The sequence below is a fragment of the Phoenix dactylifera genome, chromosome 18 (genome assembly GCF_009389715.1).
Source record: "Phoenix dactylifera cultivar Barhee BC4 chromosome 18, palm_55x_up_171113_PBpolish2nd_filt_p, whole genome shotgun sequence".
Lineage (NCBI taxonomy): Eukaryota > Viridiplantae > Streptophyta > Magnoliopsida > Arecales > Arecaceae > Phoenix > Phoenix dactylifera.
In genome coordinates, this window is record NC_052409.1 from 7,106,633 (window position 1) to 7,127,343 (window position 20,711).

General features: G+C 37.7%; 2 protein-coding genes across 2 annotated transcripts; one reads left to right on the plus strand and one right to left on the minus strand.

Annotated features, from left to right (window-relative positions):
- Positions 1–927: 927 nt before the first annotated feature.
- Positions 928–18,782, plus strand: LOC103721765 (actin-2-like). The gene is made up of 6 exons (XM_008812099.2): positions 928–1,145; positions 5,980–6,053; positions 6,175–6,568; positions 7,372–7,985; positions 8,093–8,244; positions 18,766–18,782. Exons 2-5 carry the CDS (start codon positions 5,994–5,996, stop codon positions 8,156–8,158), a joined length of 1,134 nt encoding a protein of 377 aa, XP_008810321.1. The 5' UTR covers positions 928–1,145; positions 5,980–5,993; the 3' UTR covers positions 8,159–8,244; positions 18,766–18,782.
- On the minus strand, positions 13,016–14,261 carry LOC103721766 (RING-H2 finger protein ATL79-like). The gene has a single exon (XM_039115567.1). The coding sequence runs from the start codon at positions 14,023–14,025 to the stop codon at positions 13,501–13,503; it is 525 nt and encodes a 174-aa protein (XP_038971495.1). The 5' UTR covers positions 14,026–14,261; the 3' UTR covers positions 13,016–13,500.
- Positions 18,783–20,711: the final 1,929 nt, after the last annotated feature.

The window sequence follows — 20,711 nt, forward strand, 5'->3', positions numbered from 1 at the left end:
ATATTTAATGGCGTGAATTATGATCAATAATATGGACCATTGATTTTGGTGTCCTATTATTAATTTTTAATTGGAGAGAAATAGACACCCCTTCATTTAGAACTGTGCATACTCTACTTCTCTCTTTACATGCATATTAACATTCATATATATCATTCTTGATTTCTAATTAACTAATAAAGAAAGATCAAATTTATGTGAACTTGTTGATAATTAGGGCTTTATTTTGGGATCCTAGTTGTACTTAATACATCTAAAAAAAAAATGTTCATAAGAACAACTCTAAAAATTGTTTAAGTTGATGACCAATCAACTTAATAACTAATTGAATTCGATCGATTAAATAAACTTGATTTATCCAATGAACAATTCATTCCAAAATTCTAAGTTTCGATTCAAATTGTTCCATACCTGAAGTGTATCGTCAAGCTTAAAAAGTAATGATATAATTTGATTAATGGTAGATTGAATTAGGTTGAAGACCGAACGTGGAGGTTTCATTTGGTCGACGGTATGATTCTAATTAGGAGACGTAAGAAACTTGTCTAATTTTAGGTATTGAAAACAACTTTACTACTTTTAGCCAAAAAAATTCAACTTTTCAACCTTTTTCTTCTAAAATAAACCTTAATTATCACGACCACTTCAAACTTTAGCTTGCAGTAAAAATAAAGCGACCATCTATTACTCTCTAGATCCTTCCACAAAAAAAAAATACTTATTGATAATAGAATATTAATAATTATTTATTTTTAAAATAAATAAAAAAATTAAAAATGATTGATCTTGAGCTCGATCAAGACGATCAAGCTGTTCATGTACCGCATCATCGCCTTAATTTAGCAAACTGAGCGGTGATCTGATGGTCGACAAGAGTGCTCTAAAATAAAATAAGATAAAAGTAAGATATAAATGACGAGATTATTCTCCACACGGCCGCAGCCCTCGTGCGAGCTGATTTCCCATTATAAAATTCCATTTCACGAGGGTTGCACTTCCGCCGCCCTGAGCCATCTCTCGCCCTCTAAAACCGGAGCTCTACCTCTCTCTCTCTCCAGTCCGCTTCTTCCTCCCTTGCTCTCTCTCCTCCGATTCGGAAGCGGAGAAATCCCTCCTCGATCTCGTCTCCATCGGCGTCGCAAAAGGTAACCAATTTTCCGGATCCCGATTGAATTTTTTTTCTTTCTTTAGAGTCGTAGATCTTTTCGATTCGGAGCTTTCGGCGAGTTTTTCTGTTTCTTTCGTGTAGATCTGTTGATGGATGTGATCTATTTTATGGCTGGATCTGATCTTTTGATGTTCATGTTGGATCTATGTGACTGATGGCTTGAAGGAACTTAGTTTTAATTTTTTCCCCTTTTTTGGGTATGCTTGGATTTTGTAGGTCGAAATAGTGATCGGTGATAGAATTGTTTAATTTTTCAATTTTATCTTCCGTTGTTGCTATGGTTAAGGTTGATCTGCTCTCCGGGTATGGAATGTACGGGATGTGATTGAGGATCGGAAATAAACTGAGTTGTTCGGGTCCGAAAATGGGATTTGGAATGGACTCCGGTTTTTATAAATGTTAAAATAATTGCGTTTATTTATATGTTGGTTATGATAGATCTCGAGGAGTGCATGAAATGCATGGATGCTAGTTGGTCGCGATTGGGTGCATTCGACAAGGTCTGAGAATGTTCAAATGCGTTTGCCTTCAAATGTTTGAGATTTTTTCTTGTTAGGTTTGGAAGTTGATTCGGTCGATTTGAGTTAACGAGAACAACGATTTTGGCATGCAATGTGTAATAGTAGTTGAAGAATTGATTTAAATCCTTCAAAGCAAGTTGAATTTGTGGTGACTGGGGTCTACTGGTTTTGGCATTTTATTTTGTTTAAAACATTCTGGATTATAAGGAACCATTTTTTTGAAAAATTATTTCGTTCATTTTAGTCGAAGCATATATCGTCTTAGATGGGGCGTAATGTTTTAGATAAGAGGACTTAGTGCAAGCAAATTCATATAATTCACCATATTTCACTATTTTTTGCTGTGCTTTTCTGGGGAAGGGAGGAGAGAATGGAGAATGATAAGTCTATGCTGATCTAATTACTTGTTGAGGTTAAATCATGGCTTATCTGCATTCATTTGTCCTGAAAGAACCCGAAGTTTTCAAGATACATCTTTCATTCTTAATTTTGAAAAGAATGTCTTTATTTGTTTTTTCATTTAAAAGATCTAGATTAAGACGTCTCCTTCTGTTATACATTTGTAACTATATCAAAGTTTAGTAGTGCTTACATGATGTCTTTCTTTTTTTCTTTTGGAAGAGAATGACTCCCTTAGATTTTTTGATTTTATGATTTTTACAAAAGTTAAGGATATAGATAAGAAAATTACTGTATGCACGATGCTTATGCATGCCAATAATGCCTTTTCCCCACTGCAACTAATAAATTTAAATTTTTTGCAATCAGTGAGCTTCTTGATCATTAGGTTGGTTAAAGACAAGATGGGAATTTTCGGCCTTGAAGGTTTTTTTTGGGACCAGGCACCACAAAGGCTCTTTTTCTAAAAGAAAATATTTGGCAAAAGCCTAACCACTTTCACTCATATAAATGAAAGTAAATATTACAGGAGAGAAAAAGAAGGGGGAAGAAGAAAGGTAAAGGTGGGAGAAATTACAAGAGTTTTTGAATGAGAATATTTATGCATTTTAGCCACAAAACCGGTTCGGTCCTCATCCAGAAAGGAAATAGAATAGAAAATATTTAGCACATTAGATCCAAATTGCAGAATATGCATCTATTGCATTCCAGCCATATGGACCAGCAAATTCTAGCAGAAATTACCAAATTTTTTATATGAGAATATTTATGAGTTTTAGCAACAAAACAGTCCACTCATCATCCAAAAAGAAATAGAATGGATAATATCTAGCATGCTAGATTCCAAATTGCAGAATATACGTCTATTGCATTCCAGCCACAAGGACCAGCAAGTTCTAGCAGCTAGAGTACGCCAACTAATTTCCCATTTTTTTCCTTGATTGCTTGCTGTCTCCGAGTTGTCCATAGGCTACGATTTTGGAAAGTAAATTTGTTAGGTTGAGTTGGTATAAAAAACTGATTTGGAATTCTGGCTGAGAAAAGATTAAGGAATAAATGATGCAAAGTTTCTTCATTTTTGCACATTCACATATGGAAGGACCAAACCATTTTCTGGTATGGAGTCTAGCAGCTGTAAGGAGTACTTCTGATAGAGTGGGATAACTAAATTTTTAACCTGTTGAGGTAGATACAGTTTCCAAGTAAAAGGTGCAATAGGAGATAAGGTGCCACCATTTATTCAAAACATTGTATGTGTCATCAACATAAAAATTCCATGCTTATTCCATTTCCAAATAACTCTGTCATATTTAGGCTTGGATGGAAGTTTGCATCATGTTGAACAATCCTTAGTTCATATTCCAATAGAATAGAATTTTTGTTAATGGAGACTCTGAACTCAAGTTCCCAAGGAAAGTTTATGATATCTATTAGAGTTTGGAGTGTCTCATAACAAGACACATAGAAGAGAAGCCGACATTTCTCATATCGAGGAACATAGCAGAGAAGCTTGTGGAACACAATGTTATCTTTATTCTATTTGAAGGCTTACACCTATACGTCTCTTATGCAAGATATGCATCCAAGGTTATTGGAGTCTAATATAGTTGACAGGTAATTCTTGCCCAAGGAAGGTTAATCTCCTCGGATGTACCACTAAAGATGACCATATCAATTTGAGTTCTAAAATAAAATACCATGAGATATCAATGGTGAAATCTTTTTACTGGTGGTTACCACAACGGTAGAGAAACCTTGAGAAGAGTCGGATTGAGGGCAAATTGACTTTTTGAAGACCATATTGACTCGTGGAAAACTGCACCACCTGTTTATTAATGACAGGAAAATCTTGTATTATTTGGTTCCTGTGAATTATCTTAATAGTGAGATGAAGTGCCAACCGCGAACAATACCTCATGTCATGGTTTAATTGTGAGCAGTATGGAATTCTGTCTCTAGTTTACTATGCAAACTTCAGTCAGAATTTATATCTAAAAAGCATTATGACTATTCTTCTATAAATGTGGGAAACCTACTCTTAGCTGATCTAGATCCATGACTAAGATACACGTCATGATATTTTTGTTAATAGATATGCTACCTTCATGATGAAAGATCATTAAGCTCATGTCGGTATATCTGTTGAAGCTTGAATTGTAGAAAATTGTAGGTCTATCTGTAACAACTCTGAGATGCTTTGGGGTGCACTATGCAAATTTTCTTGGCCCTTACCTGAGAAGGTTGGACCAGGAGTCAATTCAAGTTATATGCCAATATGAAGCTAAGGCCAAGCATTGTGCAACATAAGCAAGCAGTGCAGAAAAGAAAATGCTACATCAACAGGAGTCCCCCCCCCCCCCTCTCTTTCCCCTTCTCTCTCTCTCTCTAACACACATACTTATGGCCTAACAGGAATATCAAAGCCATATGCATTGGAAAGTTCTTATCTCTCAATGCAATGGAATTTAGTTTTACTAGTGATCATTCTCAAGCAAATATATTATTTTCAGGAGTCCTTGGTCAGCATAAGATGGTTGGAAGTTTTCTTTTGATTAAGAGGCATTTTATCCCTGTTTTGGTCTATATAGATATGGCAATATCGGTGCTGAATCAACATGGACTTTATGAAGCATTAAGCACGAAATTTGTTTTTCTAGGATGGATTCAATGTTTTCTTTCCTTTCCCTTCTTTTCTTTGCTTTTCTTCATTATATCTTCACTACTATCAAAGTATAGAATTTATTATTCTTTCTTTGCATTTCTTGTTTCTCAATGGTTTGCATGAAGGACACCTTAATGAGAAATTTTCTTAAAATGCTACTATTCTTGTATTTTACTACCAGCGAAGGGGTGACGATTTTTATTTTTCCAAATCTTAGATCGAGACTGGATTTCAAGGTGTAGTGAAGCTAGGACTCCTGATCTTTCCTTTATTTTAACTAAACAGCTTCCCTAGAGTCACTATGCTTACCTATGTTTGCTACCCTCTTATTCCGGAGTTATAGTTACACCAGCCTTATTAATTAATTGCAAGAGGAACATGTCGCAGTACTGTCATACATACTAAGATGTGAATATCTGTTTTGGGAAGAAATGGATGGTAGACATGAAATGCCTCAGTGTAGTTTCTATATGGCATTTGTCTTGTCAGTGTAGCTCTCCCACTCTGAAGTCAGGAGCCCTACTTCCCACTTTACCATATTAGCATGCCAAGAAATCTGATAGTGAGACTGCCATGAATTGAATGAAATGTACCTTCTGGTTTAGCTGCATCTTTTTCTTTGGTTAGGCTGCCAATGCACTTGAAAGGATAGTTTATGGATAAAAGCTGCATGGCATCGATAAAAAGATATTACTTAATTGACAAAATTTTTCTATCAATTTGGCTGCTTACATGAACGTGATTTGCTTCTGGGTAGTCTTTGAGAAATTCCAAGCTGGTTTTTTGTCAGTCTTTGTTATTTATCTTTAGCTCTGACATGGGATGATTTTGTGCTTCATGAGAGTTGTTCGAAATCATAAACTTAATCCTCCGCTTAATATAAAGCAATATAACAATTGTGAAAATGGATAATGTCCAGCTTGTGTCACTCACAATGTTTATCATATTCCTATAATCTTGCAAAGACGGACCATAGAGAAAATGGTGAAGTTAAGGTTCATTCTCATTCTCTTGATTAGATACTGTAACTGTTGCTCAAGGATGAGTATCATAGTGAGTGCATAGCAACTTTCTGATAAGAGAACTGTTAATACTTTCTATCTCCTGTGGTCCAGCCTTGAGAATTTTCTTCACATCCCCCTTTCTTGGTGCTAAAGTTTCCATCTTGCCACTATGCCCGCCCCAGCATTACTTAACTTGTAGCTTTCTTATGAACAATTTTTGTGCAGGTTTAATATAAAGCATGGCTGATGCCGAGGACATTCAACCCCTTGTCTGTGACAATGGAACAGGGATGGTGAAGGTGAGAAATATATTTCATACATACAGCTGATATTTAGGAAAGTATGTAGGAAGTAGCAACTAATGTTTTTTTGTAGTGTATCATAACTAACTAAAATACCCTGAACCATTGTCTGCAATAGGCTGGATTTGCTGGAGATGATGCTCCCAGAGCTGTTTTCCCAAGCATTGTTGGTAGGCCCCGCCATACTGGTGTCATGGTTGGCATGGGACAGAAAGATGCATATGTTGGTGATGAGGCCCAATCCAAGAGGGGTATTCTGACTTTGAAATACCCTATTGAGCATGGAATTGTTAGTAATTGGGATGATATGGAGAAGATCTGGCATCATACCTTCTACAATGAGCTCCGTGTAGCACCTGAAGAACATCCAATTCTTCTCACTGAAGCCCCTCTGAATCCCAAGGCCAACAGGGAAAAGATGACCCAGATAATGTTTGAGACGTTTGATGTCCCTGCCATGTATGTTGCTATTCAGGCTGTCCTCTCCCTTTATGCCAGTGGACGTACCACAGGTAATGCCATGCTATATTCTTTATATGAATGATATCTTATTGAATCTTCTCTCAGAAGGTACTTAGACATAGTTGCATCTATCAAGTTCAATTTACTCTGTTTACTTGCGCAATTTACTCTGTTTACTTGTGCTATATCAGTGTGTGGATAAGGAATGCTTTTGTAGATATGTGCGGATGTACACGTGTATGCATGTAAATGGTTTATTAATTGTTAGGATATGATTCGCTTTTGATAGTTTTTCAACATATGTATATGCTTTTGCCAAAGAACTAGTCTGAATTGTGTGGAAAAGGGAAAAAAACCCCTGAGCCTCAACAATATTTCCTCACTTCTGCGATGTAGAACACTAGTTTGAAATTTTGACCTTAAGTCACCAAGAGTTCTTCTGGTTTCTTTTTCGAGCTCTGGTTTCCTCCTTTTGTTTTACATCCACCATTTCCAGGGATTATTAGATTCATCATAATTTTCTAGCAACTTGGGTAAAATGTTAATCTGTTTGCTATTTTTATCTTCTCCCTTCTCATGCAGGATCATACTAACTTATTAGGACCTCAGTATCTCTGATGCAGTCTTTAGAGCCATGCCTTCATTTGTTAATGGTTTTTTTGAAGAGACCGTAATGTTTGCTTTCCAGAAGCAAATTTTTGGCACATGGAAACTATCATAGTGAAAATAATGCAATGAAAAGAAAGAACATAGAAACTTGACAAATAATGCTTAGAGGTTTATTTTTTTTCCATTTTTAAAATTTTTTACGAAATGCATATTCATATCTACTTGAGCTATTCTTTCTGCCCAGGTATTGTGTTGGACTCTGGTGATGGTGTCAGCCACACGGTTCCAATCTATGAAGGTTATGCACTTCCACATGCTATCCTTCGGCTTGACCTTGCTGGTAGAGATCTGACGGATGCCCTCATGAAGATTTTGACCGAGAGGGGATACTCCTTCACTACCACAGCCGAGCGTGAAATTGTTCGTGACATCAAAGAAAAGCTTGCATATGTGGCCCTTGATTATGAGCAGGAGCTCGAGACTGCCAAGAGCAGCTCAGCAGTTGAGAAAAGCTATGAGCTACCTGATGGCCAGGTCATCACTATTGGGGCTGAGCGCTTCAGGTGCCCTGAGGTGCTCTTCCAGCCTTCTCTCATTGGTATGGAATCCCCCGGTATCCACGAGACTACCTACAATTCTATCATGAAGTGCGATGTTGATATCAGGAAAGATTTGTATGGGAACATTGTGCTTAGTGGAGGATCCACCATGTTCCCGGGCATTGGTGACCGTATGAGCAAAGAGATCACTGCACTTGCTCCTAGCAGCATGAAGATCAAGGTGGTGGCACCGCCTGAGAGGAAGTATAGTGTCTGGATTGGAGGTTCCATCTTGGCCTCTCTAAGCACATTCCAGCAGGTAAACCATCATCAAATTCTTTTTTTTTCCCTTCCCTCTCTCCCACACTTGCTTTTGTTGTCTTATGACGGTTTTTTATGCTTGCGTCTGTTTGGAATGCATTGCAGATGTGGATAACAAAGGCGGAATATGATGAATCTGGACCAGCCATTGTTCACAGGAAGTGCTTTTAGATGTTCTTTTGGGGTTTTGGTTTTGCATCTTTATGTCTGATGGTAGTAGATGCTATCTGAGGTATTTTCTGGTTGGATGGTCAGTTGACATATATATTTTTTACTTTTGGTTGGGGGTAGGGGGTGGGGGGTTAAGGGAGTTGTCGACTGTTTTTCTTGCCTTGTTCTATCAGATACACTGTTATCTTAATATACCGGGTATGTACCTGTACAAGTACTTTGGATTGGCCACCCTTAAAGTTATGTTTTAATTTGTGTCTCAATTTGTTGTCTGGTTTATTTTTTATTGTCTTTCAAGTGTTCTTGCCTTCCCCACCCTTTTTTTTTTGTTTGTTCTCCCTCCCTGGATGACTGGCAGTGGGACGTTACAGTTGAGAACCCTAAAAGCCAGAAATTCGTAGCATCATTCGCCAGTGAAATGGTTTTATTATTGTTACTGAAGCTCCAGAGGTTGTATGCAAGGAAGGGCATTCATTAAGTGCAAATTCTGCACTCAGATTTTACGGAACTTTTACCCACTGAATGGGGTACATTTGTAATCTAAAAGCCAAGTGTATTAACCTATGTTGATCGTTTGTTGTGATCAGGACACAGCTTAGGCAGGTTATCAGGCCCCACCACTGCCTCCCCATCCCTCTTCTCCCACTCTGCTTCTTTTGCCATCTCCGGTGGTCAATCTCATCGCCTAGCTCGTCGAGCTCTCCGTTGGAACCTCTTCCTCCACTTCTCTGCCCTAGTGATGGTTGGTGTGAAGGTTTGGGGTTGGCCTGGAAGCTCGGGAGGAGAGAAAAGTTATAAAGATGAAGAGATTAGGGTCCGGTCATCTAGTCGCTGGATTAGATTAAGCTCGAGTCAAATCAAGATTCGAATCTGACTTTCTACTCCGTTCACTTTACTCATTTTATCGTGCTTTGCTCGTTCTGCTCCAAGAAAAAGAAAAATTCCTTTTTGCTCTTATAGAGCTCGTAAACTCAGATATCCTCAACAAGATAAGTCTATATAATTTTGCATATCTAGTAGTTGATGCAGTGGATTTGTTAGCAGACATGCTTGATGGGATTGTGGAAGGGGGGTTTTCATCGTGCTAGTCTCCTTTAAGGTCTTCACTGATGTATTCAAGTAGGATGGAGGGCTGAAATTTTTCTTCCTCACTTATCTTTTTTTTCTTAGCCCTTATTTTTTTCTTGAAACGGAAGTATTATACATAATATGTACTTGACACAATCAAGAAAATTAAAATATAATACATTTCGGAGAGCACTAGATAACTCGGCCTTTTCCATCTATAGATGGTCCCTCGAGTGGAAAGGCCTTTCTTAGCTTTTCTTTTTCAGTTCTGCCCCATCTTGGTAGCATTCCCGTGGGTTTTAATGAAATTCTCATATCTACCATAGATTTGCCTAGTGGTGTTGGCACATCGATTTCCGAGCTTATTGTGGGCTTCCAATAGTATCATCTCTTTCTCTTTCTCCATGAATGCTTCCGTAGAGAGATGATTCTGTGTCCAAAGAATGAACATAGGGGGTGAAAGCAAGTGAAAGTATATGAAGTCCAAGGAGTCGTTTCATGAGTAAAAGCAAATATTTTTAAAATCACAATAAAAAAAGAAAAGTTAAAAGCATGAAGAGAGTGACAACTTAATATCAGGGCGTGAATGATTTTGCCATCTTCCTCAACACTGCTTCCCGATCCTACCGACCAGCTTCTTTGCAATCTGAGACCAGTTTCCAACACCATATTGCTCCACTAATCTAATCAACTGGAAAATAAACTAGTTAGAAAAGCCAATAACATAAAAGAAAGCAAGATCCAGCTCTTTAAGTCCTCATGATAACTAGCAAGAAACAAAATTGAAAACATAAAAAGTCATTATAGCCCTCTCTTCTTACCTGTACTCCTCAGCTGTCCACTGCCCTCCCACCAATTTAATATCCGTTCCATAAGATGTTTGAAATGAACTGCTTGTCCTCCCTTTCCCTTTCACCAATTTAACAACACACATAGAAAAGCAATGTTAGCTGATTCATAGCAGCCATTAATAGACTAATGCCACCCATGAGAAAATGCTTCTAATGGAAATATCATAAAAACCCAGAGAACAGCAGACTTCTTTTCGTTTTTCTTTTTTCCTTTTTTTGTTTGATTTAGAACATCAACGGGCAATAGACTTGTATTTGATCCCAGATTGCATCTTCCATGGCATCCAAATTCACTGCAACAAGGGCCATATGCTAATTTGTTGAGGGCGATTTAATAGCGCAGGCGTGAGCAGGTGCTAAATTATAGTTATATTTGTCTCGATATCTCCCAATTTCTGTGGGAATTAATATGAAGGAGTTGATATTAATTCCACGAGCCAAACTAAATAGGAGGCCCCTGCTTTATAAGTTTACTGAGAAAAGTGATGCATGCATTGGGTCAGCCTGGGCTGGGCTTGGCCTCAAACTCATACGCAACTAGGGCTGAGCTGACGCAAAATCCCAAAGCTAGCCCGACCCAACTCATATTTTGGCTTGGTCCAGGTCAACGTTAAAGTTAGATTTGGGTCGGAAAAGTTTAAACCGAGTTATATAGGGTCATGCTTGACATCAAAATTAAGCATTAAAACCAAACTAAAACGTCTTCAGGGTAATTCATGTTTACCACGAGGCAAATAGAGCTATAGATTAGGTTGCATTCTTTATTGCCTATCATTCCAGCGAGACATTATGGATGGACAGTGCCACTCCACAACCCTCTTTCCGGAATATTTTATTTTTGACTCTTATGGATATATCTATATTAGATTTGTATGATTTATCCGTCCTAGTATATAAAAAAAAAAAACAAATAAATAAACAAACAACTAAAACACAGAGAACAAGGCTATCAACCAAAGCATTGCCTGTATTCATCTAGAATAAACTCCCAACCAAAACCTAGATCAAATACTATGGACTTGTGATTAACTAAGATGCAGCCTTACCCAACCCAACCTCTCCTAGCCGATGCAACCCATGTGGTACTTCAGAATGAAAACAGGTTTGATTTGGATTTAGGTTGTCAGACTCATCTTTAGCTTAGGTGATCAACATAGGAATACTACACTAAGACCCAATCTCAAGCTATTAGGAATAGAGTGCAGTACTCTTTGACTTGGTAAGACAGCAGTGCAACCCTTGGTCCAAGCCAAGGCTTACTTTGAAGGTGCATTGCTTAAGGAGCCTTTATGGAGATAAATTTAGCATTGATTAGTGTACTATGGTGGAAGGATAGTGCCATGCCATCTCCTTGAAATATCTTTACTCTATTTTTAGTTCATCATTTGTTTCTACGTAGTTTTATTTCTTCAAATGTTTGCTAAATTTATAGATCGTTGTGCAGCCTGACAAGGCGTTTTTTTTTTTCCATTCACAAAAATATGGTCTTACAGCGTAGATTCATTAAGAAAATGAATGCGTTAATACAAAGTCTAGCTGTCCGCCAGTGGGAATACATGAGCATAGGGTTTATTGGGGGAACAAATTGTTCCCATAAGAAAACTGTACAATTATCAGTTTGCACTATGCAAACATTTAACAACAAGAGCAAGATTATCAATGTTACCATTGTAATTATTGGACATATATTATCAATCAGAAGTAATGTAAAGTTTCTTTTTTTTTAAAAAAAAGGAAATACTAATTTTGTGGCCAGTTCCCCAAAGATTTATTGGTGAACAAAATGTTGAAAATGACACATGAGACATCTATATCAGAAATAAATTTATACAGTGTGACACTAGGATTGTCCACAGGGTTTTAAGTTCTCTTAATAGCTTCATTGATGGCCTCATAAGTTTTAACTTATGTATTAATTGATGAGCTATGAGTGTTACCAAAGGGAAAAAGGAAAAGAAGCAATACGGAAAAGGAAAGAAAAAGAAAGATATGGGGCTACAGGTTGGTGACATTCATTACAGTGTGAGACTTGATAGAAGTGTCAATGGTGGACGACTTTAGGATGGCGATACCTGCTTCAAATGCATAGACTCCACCTAAAATGCTCCCATCAATGTCTATTTAGTTGAAATCTCAACTAACAGTCACATGTAGATGAAATATGGGAGTCTCAAGGATGTAGAGGATTAAAAGGAAGGTAAAATCCTCAAGTTGGTGGACCGGTCCATCCATAAACCAACACAAAGAAAGAGGATTTTTTTTTTTTTTTTTCTGTGCGTATTCGTTTGTGGTTAGACTGGTCATCAGCTCCAACTAATAGTTTTTTTTTTTTTTTTTTTCACTTGAAAAGTATCCTCCAGTAGGCACCAGGAAGAACTCCTAATAATGGAATCCATTGCATTCTGTGTAAAAATTAAAAAAAAAAAATCCCAAGGTGATTTTCTTTGGTAGTGCATGTACCAAAGAATTTCCGCTAGAGAGTAGAAAATAAAGAAGTTTAATATATAGCCATTTGTTAAGCTCTTAAGCACCATGCAATCAAAAGAATCATTTTCATATCTAGACAATGGTGAGGGATGGAGAAATTTTTCAAACTAAGTATGTTTTTTGTGAAGCTAATGGGACTGCGGACTGAATGGTTGCTTATGTAGCTAGTCACTTCGATAGTACTCTATGGGCTGAAAATGGAGAGTTGTTTCTGACACTATGAAGTATTTTATTTTTTTTAATTTTATTAGATGCATCCGTACGATCTATCCGCCTTAGGAAAAAAAAAAACTATTTTCACGAGGAAAGTATTAATCGCTGGTCTCTCTCATGCGAGAGGATTGGTACCATCCAAGATCGAACATGAAAAGTGCCAACAAGTGATCTAAATTTTTCTGGCAAACTCTCTCTAATCTTGTAATGCCTTTTTTTTTTTTGCCCCTAGTATGGGCTTGTAATACCTCTGATTTAAAGTTTGGTTAAAATAGATAGACACCATATTTCGGTTTTCTTTTTTTAAAGCAATAAGCTTGGATTACAAAAGAAGTGAAGAGAGGGAAATTGGAAAGAAGGGTTGCTGCTATAAGATAGAGCAGTCAAACACCCTCATCATACCAAGCACTCTAAATTGGCCGGAGAAATCTCTTTACAGCTCTCACACTCTTCTAAGAGACAAATACAAGCCAAGACTTCAATTTTCTTTTAATCTTCCGGATATCCCTGAAAAATCTGTGGCTCATTTCCAGCCAGACTTGCCTACGAGGAAAGAAAAAGGTGGGGGAAAAGCTGTAGAATAAAATATGTAGGTATAAAATATAAAAAAGGCAGACTTTAAGATGCGCACTACAGTCTAAATACCGTTGATTTGCTGACACTAATCCTAAAGTCCCTGCCAGGCTGCCAGGACGCGTATCTTCCGGTCGATCTGGCCATAATCTAAGCCTCGACCACCACCGGGCTGCTCCCCTCGGCGCGCACCGCCACGTGGCATCTGGCGCGGCAGGTCGGACAGGAGCTCCGGGCGGCCAGCCACCGCTCGATGCAGCGGACGTGGAAGCCATGGTTACAGGGCACCAAAACCCTCACCCGCTCCCCCTCCATGAACTCGGCCAGGCAGATGGCGCACTCCGCCTCCGCCCCGGCCAGCCTCGTCCCCGCCGAGAACACCAGCGTCGGCGCCGCCTCCGCGGGCAGCGGCGCCACCTGCTTCTCGGGGTCCGCCGGCGCGGGGTGGGGGCGTCGGAGGCGGCGGGCGGCGGCGCAGAAGAGGAAGCGGATGGCGGCGTTGAGCAAGAGGGCGAAGACAAGGGCGACGAAGAGGGCGGCGAGGATGATCAGCATGCTGGCCCCGAAGTCGCCCGCGCCGGCGTATGGGCCCCACCCGTTCGAGGCGCCGCCGGCGACGGCGGCGTGCGGCGGCGGGGGGGAGGAGAGGTAGTCCTCGTGGTAGGGGGACGGCATGGCCGCCGTGTTCTTGCGAATTTTTAGAGAGAGAAAGATTATCGAGAGAGAGAGAGAGAGACCATGGAGAGAGGGAAAGGGGAGGAACGGTTTTATTTATGGGCTTTCTAGTGTTTTAGAGGAATTGAGCGTCCATAGTATTACACCTGGGGGGACGAATAATGGGTTCCGTAAATACGTGGGCGATGATGCCGCAGGAAAGCCGAAAGGTGTCACTTCCCCGGCACGCTCTTACGTACATCCTTTGCAGTTATTTGTTGGGAGTCCGCAGCAGATGTTAGGTGCAGGGGGGATGGAACTATGCCAAAAAATATCTACATCTAAGCTTATTTTCAAGACAAATTATTAGGTGAACAACCGTACTAAGGTAAAATAAATCCACCTAATAATTTTACCATAGAATACAACGAATCTGCCTAAGAGAACTTCAGCTTTGGTCCATGATGGATCTAATTCATCTAATAATTTCTCTTTACAGCTAGTACTATATGCTTAACTGTATACTTAAGATAGAAATTTAAAAAAATAATTTTAATTTAAAATTATATATATATATATATATATATATATATATATATAGGATTGATAACCTACTCTCTGTTATGGTAGGTTGTCAATCTACCTATTTTTTATTGGACAAAAAGTACCCTTACTTTTTATAACTCTTAAGAGTATTTTATGTTTTTTTATAATCCCACATTAACGCACCCTCTCAACCTCCCGTTACAATCCCCCCAATTAACACACACATATGCATGCATGCATGCATGTATGTATGTATGTATGTATCTACATATATTACATGTATACATACATATATATATATACATATATATACATACATATATATATACATATATATATATACATACATATATATATATACATATATATATATACACACACACCGCGGAGAGAGAGAAAGTATTAATTGGGGGTTGAGAGGGTGAGTTAATATGAGATTGTAAAAAGGCATAAAATATTCTTAAGAGTTATAAAAAGTAAGGGTATTTTTATCTTAGAAAAAATGGGTAGATTGATAACCTACCATAGCAGAGAGTAGGTTATCAATCCCCATACATATATGCATATATATATATATATATATATATATATATATATATATATATATATATGCATACACGTACACATATATACATACATATATTTATCTATATATATACATATATATATATGTATATATATATGTATATATGTATATATATATGTATATATATGTATATATATCTATATGCATATATATATGTTTATATATATATATATATATATATATATATATGTATATATATATGGATATATATATATATATATATATATATATACATACATCTATGTATGTATGTATGTTTGTCTGTTTGTATGTTTATATATATATACATAAAATATACATACATAAAATACCCTCAAGAGTTATAAAAAGTAAGGGTACTTTTTGTCCAATAAAAAATGGTTAGATTAATAACCTACCATAACAGAGAGTAGATTATCAATCCCTATATATATGTATGTATGTATGTATGTATGTATGTATGTACACACACACAGATATATATATACATGATGGGGAAAAATGGATCACCCAACGCATATGGTTAAAATACCCAAATCCGACAGTAAGCCTAGCCTCGACGAATGTGATCTTGATAAGCATGGTCTCGGCAGACATGGGTTCGATAAACATGATCTCGGTAAGCATGGTCTCGGCAGGCATGGTTTCGGCGAACGTGATCTCGATAAGCACGGTCTCGGCTAAGCAAAACTTGATTGACCTCGAGGCCAAGAAAGACCTAGTCAGAAGCTGAGACCGACCTCAACTCCACTGAAAGTCAAGCCGATCTCTAAATCGGAGCGTCTACATAAAGAAAGGGTCACCAAATCCTCCATATTCGGGATCAAATCCCGCAATCTTCGCCACAATAGCTGTCAAACCTGAATCCTTACAATCTCAACCGATTGCTAGCTAGCCTGAAATTCGTGCCATCTAAGGTAATTTATTTAACCCAAGATTTGCGCAATCACATCCGATTGCGAATAACCGCCACACCCCCTCCTATAAAGAGGGGGGAACTCTAGAGAGAGGGGGACTTCTTCCCTCAATAAAAAGGATCTCTTCATTAAAATATCTACAAATCCTCTCTGACTTAAGCATCGGAGGGTTTTCGCCAGATCCTCCGGCTTGGGCTTCTTGTAGGTCTGCCGAAGACATCCGTTCGCCACCGCCTGCGGCAGAAGCTCCTTTTCTTGGTTCACGATCACCTTCGGGTCTGATTTCCAGTAATAACAATACATACACACACATACATACATATATATACATCCACACACACACAGACACAGACACATATATATATATATATATATATATATATATATATATATATATATATATATATATATATATATATATATATATATATGAGCATTGAATCTATGGTGATTGTGATTCCATATTCAATGGCTCTTCATAGGGCATAAAACGCACTAGTGGAAAGAGAGAAAAAAAAAATTGCTTGCTCTTTACATAGATAGAGGAAAAGCCATATGCAGCCGCTAGAGAATAAAGAAAAAAAAAAAAAAAGTTGAAAAACAGGTTTGAAAGAAGATTCCCTTGGGACTCATTTGGTCCTCCAGAAATTTTTTTTCTATCAAAATATTTTTTTGTGAACTAAATTTCTAAAAATATAATATTTGAAAAAATAATTTTGACATATTTAGTTAACCATGAAAAAGCGGTTATTTTTGAGTGATTTATGTTTGGTTGAGCATCTACTTTTGTAAGAAAGTTGTGTGAAATACCGATTATACTCTTAATAAAGAAATTTTTTTAAAAAAATTTGGATAACTTAAGAGTAGCTTTCGAAAAAAAATAATATGCGTAACTAAATAAATATGAAATTTGTAGTATGAGGTAAAAATAAGGTTACCCTCGCGAAGAAGTACATGATGTGAAGAATACTTACGGTCAATCTTTCTCTCTTTTACTTGTTACCTTACGTTGCCAAGTTTGGCTAGAGCTGTTGTGGGAGCCCAAGGTGGATCTAGAAACTAATAAATGAGACCTGGTCAGAAGGGATGTGTCCAAAGCTACTTAATTCAAATAGAAATGCTGCCGTATAGAGCTGGGAACCAACCAACCTCTTCATTACGGTAAATTTAATATAAACAGGCAATCAAGATTTTTGTTTGATGTGGACATCACTGCTGCTTGGATCGCTCCTTCTTTATTGTTATTATTATTTTTATTTAAAGCAAAGTTGTCCCATCTTAGTTTACATCTCTGACAACAATATGCTCACAAATGAATTGCTTACAGATTCACACCAATGGTTGGTGGGTTGAGATGATGAGAAGGTAAACTTAAGTCATCCCAAGCTCATGGCCGATACAGATTCACAGGACCAGGCCAAGGGTTGGTGGGTTGAGATGATGTGAAGGTAAACTCAAGTCATCTCAAGCTCATAGCTGATCTAGGGTCACTTTCTCACGGTTCCAATCAGAGCCACTTTTACTCAATACCATCCTTATGAGCATTTTATATCAAGGAGATAATCATTGTGTCAGTTTATCTAAAATTAATACAAATCTGATCACCTTTTTTATTGCTTTCCTTAGCCTAAAATTCAGTTACAGGTAGCTTAAGATCAGTTTAAAATTAGACTGAAGACAACTCTGAAAAGAACCATGTTTTCGTACGTCAAACACTTTCAGGGATTTGCATGGAATATAAAGCACACAACTCTAGAGGACTAACTTAGGACCCTCTAATTGTCCAAGGGTAAATTTGATCAAATATTACTTATGTGGTCATTTTAACTGGACTGTTTACCAAGGGAAAGTGGGGAGACAAACCAGGGTGCCATACATCTACCCGATCACATAGTTCTTGTTCGTATATGCACATGGATTTGCATGAGGTTTTGGCTGATTGCTAGGTCCCATGGATAGGTAAAGACAATAACTGCACCATCGTATTATTTGTGGTTCCTTTCAGGCCCTCTAGAATGTCTTGGAGGGTTTCAGACGTGGACACTTCCATTCCATCAAAAGGTATCATTGCCGTGTGGAAAATAATCTCAGTGGGAGTTGGTGACTTCCCAAGAGTGATGAGAGGCAATAACTTAATGGCAGTCGCCAGCAGGCAGAATTAGGTTTCACAAGTATGCCAACTCTGCCACAAGAATAGCGTCCCTCGTCTGCCTTGGCGATTGGTTTGACACTGCACACATCTTCTACTTCATGACCCATGCATGGAGGCTTTAGGAAGACTGTACGTACGTACACAGTGGAAGCAAACTGAGAATTAACAGTGAAGTTCATCTGGTGCCACCTCTTATCAACCTGTCATTTCCCATTGTTTACCACTGGATTGGGCTCGGTTCTTTTTGTGAAACGATTGAAATGGGGTAGATGCATGTTCTCAGAAAAGACAAGCTACGTTCGTGGTCGAATGAAGTGGATGAAGAATGGCTCGATTAAAGAATTCGATGGTTTCAATGTCTGTCATGACTTGTCTCACAAGTAGTTAGCTAGGTCTCATTGCTGATGATTAAGAATAATTTACAGTTTGCAGGTATTTATACTTGTGTTATTTGCTCCTTTTCAGTTGAGTGTTTCCTTCTGGTGTTTTCAGTGAGATTGGGGACATAAGCATTGGAACCTTATGCAGCTTATAAGTTCAGTAAGTGCACTGCTACTTATGGTTTACCAGACTAAAGAGAGTTCCATTTGCCATATATCTGTGCTTTAATACTCGAAGTATGAACACTCTCCCCTCCTTAATGTAACGTCTATTAATTCATGTCATCGCTGGCTCAATCTTCGAACATTGTTAGCGTAGAGACACTGTCAAAAATACCTTATTATTGAGGAGGCCAGTAGTCCATGCAGTAGGCAAATCCTCCTCCTCCAAGTTGTTCATGTTGGAGTTTTAATTAAAAAAAATAAAATAAAATTTCTTATCTCCTAAATTTTAGTTATTTTAAATATTTTAAAATATCTTTTTGTGAGATGCCTCTTTTAGAAAAGTTGTGACGGTTCGAAAGAAAACATTGGTTTCTAAAAAAAATATGGTGTTTCCAAAACATTACATATCTTTAGAATCATCACGTCTTTTCGGTCTTCCGAATAGAGTTTATAAATATACTCTTCCAAGATTAATTCAAAAACAATCCAATCTTTCTCTTTCTCACCGGTACTCAGTCTTTCGAAAGTTTTTTTCTACCGACAGAGAGTTTTTTCACCCTCCAACTTTCTACTTTCTTTTTTTTTTTATTTTCTGAGCATCTGAAGAAGTTGGTCGGGTCAAGCCTTCATAGCGATCGTGTTCGTTAGAGAATGATTGGAATGAGTCAGATTGTTATACCTTGGAGACAAAATCGTCTCAGATTTATATGTAGGAGGCGAATCACGTTCTTAGAGTAGTATATATCACGTGCCTCATCCAGACAAGCTCTTTTCAATATTCTAATTTTATTTTAGTAGATTATTTCTTTATAATATTTCTATAAAATAATGATATATCTGTTTTTAGGTAAAATATTTTTAATAGTTCAAAGGTTAAAGTGTCAAACCTTCTCTTAGGATATGGAATAAAGAAGGTTTGTGCCTCAAGAACCACATTGGAGCTAAGCACCATTCCATCAGTTGGCCGGTAATACCGTCTTAATTTTGTCATGCAAACAAGAGAGGCTATGCAAAAGATAAACTCTTCTGAATATGCAGGAAGTGAAACCTGGAAAGAATGCAAAATTTTGCACGAGTTGGGTGAGGTGAGGAGCTAGGATTCATTTACAATTGACTTGAGAATAGTGAATATTCAAATGACTTGGGGAAAAATAATTTCTGTTGTTGGAGATATTTCCAGGTTCTTCCCGTTTCTCATCTCCCGTTACAGCAGTTGGTATGGAATTTTGTTGAAGCTTTCTTCAATCAAGATTTTTATTGAATCATATTCCTTTATGAAATTTTACGGCAATAGGTTCCCTAAAATGATTGATTAACTAGAGGGGTGCCAATTGGCCAAATTGGTAAAGCTTCTTGTGTTGATATAAGAGACTCCAGTCCAATCTTGCCCTCACTCTGTTATTCAATAGAGCTTCCATTGATCCTAGTTTTGGAAGAGAAAAGGATAAAGAAGAAAATTATGAGAACTCGTGCGAGCATATGTTTAATCCCACATTGATTATTAATTGAATAGATCTTTCGTATTTATACAGGATCAATGAACCCAAATAATACTTCCAACTAGCCATTTTAGATGAGGTTTTGGATTGTGATAAATGCTACAGAGCGGATCCGGCCTGTAACCTATGTGGACTAGGAGACAGTGCAGGAAGGATCCATTGGAGCTGACCACGGGCCAATCGTAATGCTTGTGATTAGATTTGAATAAATTTGAACTCTTAGCCTGACAAGGATTTGTGCGGGTGTGCGTTTAGTCTCACATTACTTATTTACTGGATAGATCTTGAGTATTTATATAGGATCAAGAAATCCAAATATAGAAATTGCAAAAAAAAAAGATTAAATGACTTTGTAAAGAAATCCAAGTTGAGGAGACCTATAGTCTGACCAACCTATCTTGGTAAAAGCATGGCATATTATTTAAGATGACATTTGAAATACTTGATCGCCCATCATCTCTAGAGATAAATGTCAAAGGAAGT

What these genes read in the sequence shown, in the direction of transcription:
- LOC103721765 (XM_008812099.2), top strand. Translation starts at nt 5,994, where the DNA reads ATGGCTGATGCCGAGGACATTCAACCCCTTGTCTGTGACAATGGAACA. An exon ending in TGCCAGTGGACGTACCACAG is followed by an intron (nt 6,569 to 7,371) that starts GTAATGCCATGC and finishes CTTTCTGCCCAG; the next exon opens with GTATTGTGTTGGACTCTGGT. An exon ending in CTCTAAGCACATTCCAGCAG is followed by an intron (nt 7,986 to 8,092) that starts GTAAACCATCAT and finishes AATGCATTGCAG; the next exon opens with ATGTGGATAACAAAGGCGGA.
- LOC103721766 (XM_039115567.1), bottom strand. Translation starts at nt 14,025, where the DNA reads ATGCCGTCCCCCTACCACGAGGACTACCTCTCCTCCCCCCCGCCGCCG.